The 11,350-nt window shown below is 49.1% G+C and overlaps 1 protein-coding gene across 1 annotated transcript in view; it reads right to left on the bottom strand.

Moving 5' to 3' along the window:
• Nucleotides 1–2,424: 2,424 nt before the first annotated feature.
• Nucleotides 2,425–11,350, bottom strand: part of LOC132387265 (oxidized low-density lipoprotein receptor 1-like) — a 34,751-nt gene continuing 25,825 nt past the window's right edge. Inside the window, exons 4-9 of the mRNA XM_059959615.1 lie at nt 10,995–11,111; nt 9,408–9,674; nt 4,958–5,100; nt 3,752–3,813; nt 3,182–3,285; nt 2,425–2,551 (exon numbers count right to left, since the gene is read on the bottom strand). Coding sequence (XP_059815598.1) covers nt 2,436–2,551; nt 3,182–3,285; nt 3,752–3,813; nt 4,958–5,100; nt 9,408–9,674; nt 10,995–11,111 — 809 coding nt within the window. The 3' untranslated portion in view covers nt 2,425–2,435. The remainder of the gene's footprint in view (nt 2,552–3,181; nt 3,286–3,751; nt 3,814–4,957; nt 5,101–9,407; nt 9,675–10,994; nt 11,112–11,350) is intronic.

The following is an 11,350-nucleotide window of genomic DNA, read 5'->3' as shown; positions in this document are numbered from 1 at the left end:
ACTGGGCTTGACGTTTCCGAGTTCCCTAATTCATTTTTGGTCGCCCCGTTACAGGACGAGTGTGGGTGTCTTTGGAGAGGATACAGAAGGGATTCACTAGGATGCTGGCGCGAATCGAGAGCACAATCTATAAGCAGAGGTCAGAATTTTTTTGCTTCTTTGCTCCGGGGCAGCAAAGGCTGAGGGGCGTCAGGACAGAATGAGGAATGAGCCATGCATGACCATGCTCATGGAGCTACATTACAGGCCAGCCAACAGTCCACTCGGATAGAGTTTGATGGTGTGATTGTGAAGGGAAGAAATGAAGCTAAAGTCAGAACCGGGAGTGTGTAATTTGACGGGGAGGAGGAAGCTGCACTCTGTGTCTGTAACAGGAAGTTTATACAGATTAATTAGGAGGAGGTGTTTGCTGTCTTGAGGCAAATCAGAGTAGATAAATCCCCTCGGACCTTGAGTGAGACTAGTGTTGAAATTGCGGTGCCCTGGCAGAAATATTTAAAATGTCGATATCCACGGGTCAGGTGCTAGAGGACTGGAGGATAGCTCATGTAGTTCTGTTGTTTAAAAAAAGGCTCAAACAGTAACCCGGGAAATTATAGGCCGGTAAGTTTGACATCGGTAGTAGGTAAATTATTGGAAGGAATACTAACAGATAGGATCTATAAGTATTTGGATAGACAGGATATATCAGAAACAGTCAGCATGGCTTTGTGCGTGGTAGGTCATGTTTAACCATTCTATTGGAGTTTTTGGAGGAAGTTACCATGAAAGTGGATGAAGGGAATGCAGTGGATGTTCTATACAAGGACTTCAGTAAGGCTTTTGACAAGGTGCCGCATGGGAGGTTAGTTAGGAAGTCGCTAGGTATACATGGAGAGGAAGTAAGTTGGATTAGACATTGGCTAAATGGGAGAAGTCAGAGAGTTGTAGTTGAGGATTGCTTCTCTGAGTGGGGTCCTGTGACTACTGGTGTGCCACAGGGATCAGTGCTGGGTCTATTGTTATTTGACATCTATATCAATGATCTGGATGATAATGTGGCAAATTTGATCAGCACATTTGCTGATGATACAAAGTTAGGATGTGCAGTGGACTATGAGGAAGGTTTTCAAAGCTTGCAGAGGGATTGAAGCCAGTTGCAAGAGAGGGATGAAAGATAGCACATTAAGTATAATGCTGATAAGTGTGGGGTGTTACGTTTTGGTAGGACTGATCAAAATAGGATGTACAGGGGAAATGGTAGGGCATTGAGGTATGCAGTAGAACTGAGTGATGTAGAAATAATGGTGCATAGTTCCCTGAAGGTGGAATATCGTGAGGATAGGGTGGTGAGGAAGACTTTTGGGATGCTTGCCTTTATATATCATAGCATTGAGAATAGCAGTTAGGATGTAACATTAGAATTGTACACGGCATTGGTGACGTTAAATTTGGAGTATTGTGTACAGTTCTGGTCACCGAATTATAGGAAGAATGTCAACAAATAGAAAAAGCACACAGGAGATTTACAAGAATTTTTCCTCAGTTTCAGCAGCTATGGTACAGAGAAAGGTTGAACAAGTTAGGCTTTTACTCTTTGGAGTGTAGAATGTTGAGTGGGAACTTATTTAAAATTATGAGGGGATTATATAGAGTTGACGTGGATAGGCTTTTTTTTTCTATTGAGAGTAGGGGAGGTTCAAACAAGAGGACATGAGTTTGAAGTAAAGGGGCAAAGGTTTAGGGGTAACACGAGGGGGAATTTCTATACTGAAAGAGTGGTAGCTGTGTGGAAGGAGCTTCCAGTAGAAATGGTAGAGGGAAGTTCGATATTGTCATTAAAAAAAATGGATAGGTTTATGGATTAGAAAGAAATGGAGGGTTATGGGCTGAATGCAGTTCTGTGGGACTACCTGTGTGTAAGCGTTCGGCACGGACTAGAAGGGCCGAGATGGCCTGCTTCCCTGCTGTAATTTTATATAGTTTTATGGTTATATCTCTCGTTACAAAACGTATTGGAGCTTTAGGAGTTTGAGGGGATTTGGTTTGTCATTGAAGACTCGCTAATTTCTCTGGATGTACTGTGGAGAGCGTTCTGACTTGTCGCATCGCCGCCTGGTGTGGATGCTGCAACGCAGAGGGTGGCCAGAGGCTGCAGAGGGTACTAGGCTCAGCAACCCCATCACGGGCACAAACCTCCCCTCCATCGAGGACATGTTCAAGAAGGAATGCCTCGGGAAGACCACATCCATCAGCGAGGACCCTCTCCAGCCGGGAAATGCCCTGTGCTCATCGGTACCATCGGGGAGGGGGTACAGGCGCCTGTAAACTCAATAATTTACAAGCAGTTGCTTCCCCTCCGCCGTCAGATTGACAACGCTCCCTAAATACTTAAACACTCCCTCGGTAATCACCTTTTTTGCAATATTTATTAACTTCCCCGTTTTACGTTAATTTTACATCGTTGCACCGCACTGAAGTGACGTTGTAGTCGCAGAAAAGGTCGGTGAGTCCGCGCTTGGAGTCCGGTGTTCAGTTCTTGTCTCCCAGCTGTAGGAAAGATGGCACTGAGCTGGAAAGAGTGTAGAGGGAGATTAACGAGGATGTTTCCGGTTCTCGCGGGTCTGAGTTATGGTGGGAAGTCAAGCAGGATGGGACTTTGTTCTTTGGAGCGTAGGTATAAAGCCAGGGGAGGCACAGATAGGGTGAATGTGCACAGTTTTGTTTTACCGTGTGTTGGGGTATCGAAAGCTCGTAAGCACAGAATTGAGGTGAGAGTGGGTGGAGAAAACGGTGAGGAGAGAGGGAGGGAATGGGGTAAGAGAGAGAGAGAGAGATGTGGAGAAGCGAACTGAGTTGGTGAGAAGAAGGGCAGAGTGAGAAGAGGAGTGAGTAGGAAGGAGGAGTAAATGGAGTGAGTGGGGTAGTTCGGGGCAGTTTGGAGAGGAGTGGTCTCGGTGGGGAGCGGGAGAGTGGAGTAGAATGCGAGTAGAGGAGGAGACTGGGGTAGGAAGGAGTGGAAGAGAGTGTGGGTGAGAATGAATGGTTGGGGGAGATAGGGTGTGGTAGAGTGAATGCGGAGAAGTGGGGTGAAGTCATTTGAGTGAAGTCGGCCCCACGGGGTGTTGACAGAGACCTCGGATCTCTTCATGAATATCCGGGTAAAACGGTGCCGACTTCTCGCAGATGAATCTGTAATTACGTTTGCAACTGTAACTGGAACTGTAACTCCATCCTTGCGATTCGCACTTACGGCAGGTGGGCGATCCATAATTCAACTCGTACATAAGATCAGAGGCCACATTCCTGACAAAGAGTTTTTGACAATTTGAACAGAGTCAAAACAGATCCAGCTGACAAACCGTCGCCAAACTAATCCCACTAATCTGCGATCTCCCCACAGTCCCTTGTCAGACTCCGAACACATTCTATGATACCGCGCTCTCCCCTCAGCCCCGGGCCCATTGCCGTACGAGTCCCACTACATCGCTCTCCCCTACAATCCCGAATCAGCTCCCAAATTAATTCCGTAGCACCACTCTCACCCGCCAAACCTGTGTCAGTGAACAAACTAATCCCACAGTTCCACTCTCCCCACAACCCTGATTCTTTCTCCAAACTGATCTCACTGACTCACTCTCTCCCCCAGACCTGAGTCAGAACTCAAACTAATCCCACTGCCTGAATCTCTCCCCACGACCTCGTTTCAGTCTCCAAACTAATCCCACTGACCCACTCCCGCACCACAGAGCTGCAACAGACCAAACCTCACCTGTCTGCGCATTTTCCAATCCAGTATAATACGTATCGGGAGACAGCACTGGAAACAAACTTCTGTGAAGTTAAATCCCTTCGGTTAATGTTTAGAACAAGACTCTCACAATGTATATTCATGTGAAGGGGCGGTATAGAGAGGGAATCAAACAGCGTCTGAGCTCGGGAGTGTGGAGTGAGCTTCACTCTGTGACTGTCCCCGGAAGTGTGTGATGGGACGGTTTGGAGGGAGGTTCTCTCTGTGTCTGACCCCGGGAGTGTGAGATGGGATGGTGTGGAGGGTGATTCTCTCTGTGTCTGACCCCGGGAGTGTGTGATGGGACGGTGTGGAGGGAGATTCACTCTGTGTCTGACCCCGGGAGTGTGTGATGGGACGGTTTGGAGGGAGGTTCTCTCTGTGTCTGACCCCGGGAGTGTGTGACGGGACGGCGTGGAGGGAGATTCACTCCGAGTCTGACCCCGGGAGTGTGAGATGGGACGGTGTGGAGGGAGATTCACTCTGTGTCTGACCTCGTGAGTGTGTGACGGGACGGCGTGGAGAGACTTCATTCGGTCACACTGAAAAAACGTCGCTAGTTGCAGCGTGGAGAGTTGCATCATTGCCTGGTATGGAGGGGCTACTGCACAGGACCAAAAGAAGCTGTGGAAGTTTGTAAATCTAGTCATCTCCATCTTGTGCAGTAGTCTGCAATGTACCCAGGAAAGCTCCAGATAGCAATGTTTCAGAAAGGCAGCGTCCATTATTAAAGACCTCCAGCACCCAGGGCTTGCCCGTTTCGCACCGTCACCCTCAGGTAGGAGAATCAGAAGCCTGAAGGCACACACAGTGATTCAGGAACAGCTTCTTCTCCTCTGCTATCCCATTCCTGAATGGACAGGAAACTTTGCACACTACCTCACTTCTTATAATGTAGACTATTTCTGTTTTCTTTAACATTTTAAATCATCTATTCAATGTTCGTGTTTGATTTACTTGTTTATCTTTATTATGTTTTATTTCACTTATTGTTATTTTCTCTCTCTCTGCCAAGTTGTGCATGACATTGAATTGCTGATTCTAAGTTAACAAATTTCACGTCACGTGCCGGTGATAACAAACCTGATTCTGATTCTGGAGGGAGTTCCACACTCTGTCTATCGCGGGAGTGTGTGATGGGACGGTGTGGAATGATTCAATCTATGTTTGACCCCGGGAATCACATACCTCTTCCTGGTTTGAATTTATTTCGAGGAGCCTTGCATCAAAGTTTGAACAATGTTCCCTGGCCACATCATAAGCTTTCTCCAAGGTGGATACGAAATAACACCGACCTTCATTTTCGATCCAGTCCTGAGGACACGCTTGCACTGCAAATCAGGAACAAAATCAACAGTGAATCTCCCTCCATAACCGCCATTGCACCGACTGGGATCAGAGACAGTCAACCTCCCTCCTCAACGTCCCATCCCAGATTCAGACAGCAGGTGTCGCTGCTTTCACACCGTCCAATACACAGTCCTCCGGCCAGACACAGAGCGAATGTTCCTCCGGCCAGACATAGAGCGAATGTTCCTCCGGCTAGACATAGAGCGAATGTTCCTCCGGCCAGACATAGAGCGAATGTTCCTCCGCACCGTCCCATCACACACGCCGGGGGACAGACTCAGAGTGAATATCCCTCCGCACCGTCCCATCACACACTCCCGGGGTCAGACACAGAGTGAATCTCCCTCCACATCGTTCCAACACACACTACTGGGGTCTGACAGAGAGTGAATCTCCCACCACACCGTCCCATCTCACATTCCCGTGTTCAGAAACAGAGTGAATCTCCCTCCACACCTTCTCATCACACACTCCTTGGGTCAAACACAGAGTGACCCTTCCTCCACACTACCCCAACCTCCCGTGGTCAGATAGGAAATGTAACATTCTCTGCTTCATCCCGTCGCACACTCCCGTGGTCATCCATAGTATGATGCTCCTTCCACCCGGTGACATCATTTGGGTCTGTGAACGAGAGAAGTTCCCTCCGCACCGTCCTATCACAGAGATATCTGACACAGAGCGGAACATCATCCAGGCACGCGTCACCGTTCCCGGTGTCAGACACACATATAATGACACCCCCCCCCCCCAACACCAAAGACATTCACCCACCCTCCCTCCTTCCCGCAGTAGCTTCTCATCACAAGCAACTGTGTCGAACACACAGTCCCATCAGACACGCACGGGGTGAGACACAGATTTACGCTCCCTGCACACCGTCCGATCACACACTAACACGGCCAGACAGAGGCTGAAATTCTGAAGGTCACTGGTTCGAGCTGAAGCAGCGTGTTGTGTCCTTGAGAATGGGAATTAACCACACATTGCACTGCGATGACACCGGTGCCAAGCTGCATGGGTCCTAGTGCCCTTCCCTTGGACAACATCGGTGGCGTGGAGAGGGGAGACCTGCAGCCTGGGCAACTGCCGGTCTCCCATACACTCCTGCCCAGGCCTGCGCCCTGGAATCCTTCCCAGGCCCAAGTCCATAGTCTCACTAGAACAACGGGTGCCGATAAACTGAAATTAAAAAAAAACTTATAGTGTCCTGCTTTATATTATTGGCTAGCTTGCGATCATATTCCAGTTATATTCCAGTTTTTTTTTAAATTTCACAGCCTTTCTCATTGCCTTTAGTTTGATTTTAAATGCTTTCAAGTCATCTATTTCCTACTCACTTTTGCCATTTTACATGAGCTTTCCTCTGCTTAACTGCAATCCTTAATTTCCTTTGTCAGCCACGGATTTCTACTCTTATCATGTGAGAACCCCTTCTTCTTTGGGGCGTATGTGTCCTGTTCATTGTGTAAAATTACCAGAAATTTCAGACTACGGTCATCCCATCCAGTCCCCACCTCCTGTCTACATGGGAAAGCACATCTTTGATGCCTCTGTCAGTCCCATTATTCCATTTTGATACTGATATATGCGAGTGTCGCTTCTCCCTCACAAATTACAGAATGAATTTAATCACACCTCCTCAGTAAACAGACGTGTGACTTCTGACCCTCGCACTTAGGAGTGTTGAGGACTCGGTTTGAGATATCCCGGACCCTGGCAAGCGGGAGACAACATACCATCCGGGAATCACATTCTGGCACGGCGAACCTCCTGTCCTTTCCCAAAACTCACTAATCCCCTCTCACCGCAGCGTGTCTCTTCTTTCCCCCCTTGCCTTCTGAGTCAGGAGGCAGACCCACTCCAAACAGCCGACCACTGGGACCTCCCTCTATTAGTCCGTATGCCCGACTGCATCTGAAGTGTTATACCGGCTGCTGATGAGGTTGACCACTGCACTGGCTCCTGAAACGCTTTCCCCTTCCCGGCTGTCAACCAGTTACCTGTGTCCACCTTGGATGTAACTGCCTCTCGGTATATGTCTCCGTTTATTCCCACGCTTGACCTCCTGCCTCAGAAGCGCCGCGTTATCCACACTACACTTTCACATCAGACACTCTCGTGGTCAGACACAGAGTGAATCTCCCTCCGCACCGTCCAATGACACTTTCCTGGGGTCAGACACAGAGTGAATTTCCCACCGCACCGTCCAACGACACATTCCCGGGATCAGACACTGAGTGAATCTCCCTCCACACCGTCCCATCACACACTCCCGGGGTCAGACACAGAGTGAATCTCCCTCCACACCGTCCCATCACCCACTCCCGGGATCAGACACAGAGTGAATCTCCCTCCACACCGTCCCATCACAGTCTCCCGGGGTCAGACACAGAGTGAATCTCCCTCCACACCGTCCCATCACACACTCCCGTGGTCAGACACAGAGTGAATCTCCCTCCACACCGCCCCATCACACAAAGTCCCGTCACGCACCGCCTGTGAATCTCTTCCGGCATGGCCTCATCACACATTCCAGCGTTAAGACGTGTAGTGAAATTTCCTGCACGCCGTCCAGTCACACTCCCCCGGTGTCAGTTTCACCGTGTTTCTCCATAGAACCATAAAGCCATAGAACACTACAGCACAGTACAGGCCCTTCAGCCCTCCATGTTGTGCTGCCCATATAACTCTTAAAAATGTACTAAACCAACACTACCCCATAACCCTCCATTTTACTTTCATCCATGTGCCTGTCCAATAGGCTCTTAAATACCCCTAACGATTTAGCCACCACCACCATCCCTGGCAAGTTATTGCAGGCAATCACAACCCTCTGTGTAAAAAAACTTACCCCTGATGTCTCCCCAAAACATCCCTCCCTTAATTTTGTACCTATGCCTCTGGTGTTTTTTTTTTCTGCTGGTGCCCTGGGAAACAGGTCCAGACTAACGAGCCTATCTATGCCTCTTATAATCTTATAGACCTCTATCAAGTCCGCTCTCATTCTTCTACGCTCCAAAGAGAAAAGTCCCAGCTCTGCTAACCTTGCTTCATGTGACTTGTCCTCCAATCCAGGCAACATCCTGGTAAATCTCCTCTGCACCCTGTCCATAGCTTCCATATCCTTCCTATAATGAGGTGCCCAGAATTGAACACTATATACCCTAAGTGTAGTCTCACCAGAGATTTGTAGAGTTGCAACATGACCTCTCTACTCTTGAACTCCATCCCCCTGTTAATGAAGCCTAGCATCCCATCGGCTTAATTACCGTATCAACCTGCGCAGCGACCTTGAGGGATGTATGAATTTCAAAGCCAAGGCCCCTTTGTTCACCCACAATCTTAAGTAACTGACCATTAATCCTGTACTCTGTCTTCTGGTTTGTCCTTCTAAAATGCATCACCTCACTCTTGTCCGGATTGAACTCCATCTGCCATTTTTATGTACATCTCTGCAGCCTGTCTGTATCCTCTTGTAACCTTCGACAACCTGCAGTTCCATCCAAAACTTCTCCAATCTTTGTGTCCTCCACAAAGTTACTCACCCTTCTTTCCACCTCTACTTCCAGGTCATTTATTTATTATATTCACGAACAGCAAGTGTCCAAGGTCAGATCCCTGCGGCACTCCACTAGTAACCGACCTCCAGGAAGAATACTTCCCTTTCACAACTACACTCTGCTTTCTTCCTTTAAGTCATTTTTTTTTATCCAAGCACCTTCCGCAACGTCTCATCACACACTCCCGGGATCAGAAACTGAGTGAGACCCCTTCTACAACGTCCCATAACTCACTCCCGGATTCAGGCACAGAGTGAAGCCCACGCTGCACCGTCTCGTCACACTCTCCCAGATTCAGAGTGAAACTCTCTCTCCACGGTGCTATAACACACTTCAGAGGTTAGACATGGGGTGAATCTCTCTGGGCACTGTCCCAACATACAATCCCTCTGTCAGACACAGAGTGAAGCTGGATCCATACGGTCCCATCAGAGATTCACGGAGTCAGACATAGAATAAAATTTTAATGTTACGTCTCACAATCCCGAGGTCAGACCCAGAGTGAATCCACCTCTACAACATCCCGCCACACTCTCCTGGGTTCAGTGACAGAATACAACTTCTTCCAGACAGACGCGTCACACACTCACCGGGTCAAACACAGAGTGAATCACCCTCCATACCATCTCTTCACACACTCCCGATGTCAATCACAGAGTGACGCTTCCTCTCTCCATGCCTGCCCTGTGATGAGGAGCGGGTGAAAGAGGGGGATGATGCCTCACCTCTTCTGCTGGTCAACAATTCACAGATTCGAGCCTTGGTTTCGTTGGCAGATCTGTACTTCGTTTCCATCTCCGTGAACTTGTGACGGAGATCGCTGTGCATTCGGTTAAGATCGGATAGATTAGAGTTGAGCGCAGAGAGATTTTTCAGACATGTTCTCCGGGAGAAATTCAGGTGGGTATTCTCGGATATCTTGGATTGAAGGGTTGAGTTTAACTCATGGTAATTTCTGTCGGATGTGATCTGAGACTGACGAATCTGTGACACTGCGAGAGATGGTGAAGGATGTTTAGCCTTTACAGTGACACGTGAGTCAGCGTCACGCTACCGAACGAGTCTCCGAGAGTGTTGTGTCAGTGTCACGGTGAAGGGTGTCACAGTGAAGGATGTGCTGGTGGCACAGTGAGAGGATTCGGCACCATTTTGAGGGTCGTGTCTGTGGCAAGCTGAGGGGTATATCAATGTCCCGGTGAAGATTTTGTTGATTTTCCAATGGGGGTCTGCGTCAGTATCATGGGGGACATGTCCGAGTTGCTCTGATGAAAGTGTCGGTGTCACTGTGATAGGTGTTTAGGGGCACTGTCGAGAGTTGAGGTGGTTCATAATGAAGTGTTTCTCGATGTCACTGCGAGGGAAATCTCAGAGTGAGGGGCGTGGGGGTGTCACTGTGGTTAGAGTACCTGTGACATGGTTTGGGGTGCACTGGTCGCACAGAGAGGGATGTGTCTGTGTCACGGTGAGCGGCATGTCATGGCTACGGTAGGTGTGACAGTGTCACGCCAAGGTGTGCGTCGATGTCACTGAGGTTTCGCTGTGAATTTCGGAGCCGGTATCACGCTCAGGTGTCTGCCTGTGTCAGGGTGAGGTGAAGGTAATTGCGTCAGTGAGCGGTGCATCTGTGTTATGTTGAGGGGCGCAATCGTCTCGGTGAGGGGTGTTCCAGTGACGTGTGAGTCTTTGTCACGGTGCGGAGCTGGACGGGTCAGGGTGAGATGCGTGTTGGTGTCACAGAGACTGGTGTCTCAGTGTCACTTTCCAGGGCGTGTCGATGTCACTGTGGTGCTGTACAATAACAATTTATTTACATTTGGAGCCCGTTCGGCTCACCTTGGGTCGAGAGCCCGTCAACAATCACGGTAATGGCGGAAGTAACTAGGCAGAGTTGGCAGATCCTACGGTGCGATCTATTCCCCATGTTCTCTTTCAGTGTGTTGGTGAATGCAGCCATGTCGCCCACTGGGACTCTCTTCCACCCACCAGACGCGGTCTCTCCTTCCACCACCAACACCCCTCCCTCTCTCAATCTCAGTTACATTGAGCCTCATCGCTGAGATTCCAAATAGCTTGACTTCCCAGGGCTGACCAGCGTCTCTCTGATTCCAGAAACTTAATCACGTCTCCCGAATGTCATCGTTTAAGTTGAAAATGTGGGTGTTTGACTGAGCCCTCAGGGGAGGCTTTTCCAGACTATGGGAATACATGGGATGCACGGGGAATTGGCCGTCTGGATTCAGAGTTTTACAGTCATGTTTTATTCCACACTCCCAGCTTACGGTCTGACTCCAACCGGAGTCCGTTCGACTCACCATGGATCGAGAGCCCGACCACTGTCGCGAAGAGTACGAACGTAACCAGGCAGAGTAGACAGATCTTACGGTCCGGTCTATTTCCAATGTTCTCGTTCGTCTGCTCTTTATGCGGACCTGCAGAGAGACGATTCAGAGAAACAGAAGGAGAATTCAGGGGATGGTGTGAGAGGACCGATGGGCCGGAAAACGGGAAACAACGGGGGAGAGAAAACCTAGGATGTGGCCGCGTGAGAAGTGGAAGCGATTTTCGGTGTGAATGGGGAGTGGGATGTGCGAGAGAGACAGAGAAAAAGTGGGGAAGAGAGGCGAAATGACAATTTAGAAAAGTGGGAGAGAGGGGGGAAGAGATAATG

The sequence above is a fragment of the Hypanus sabinus genome, unplaced genomic scaffold (genome assembly GCF_030144855.1).
Source record: "Hypanus sabinus isolate sHypSab1 unplaced genomic scaffold, sHypSab1.hap1 scaffold_1671, whole genome shotgun sequence".
Taxonomy (NCBI): Eukaryota; Metazoa; Chordata; class Chondrichthyes; order Myliobatiformes; family Dasyatidae; genus Hypanus; species Hypanus sabinus.
The sequence above is the reverse complement of the archived record's forward strand: the minus strand, read 5'-3'. Positions and strand labels throughout refer to the sequence as shown.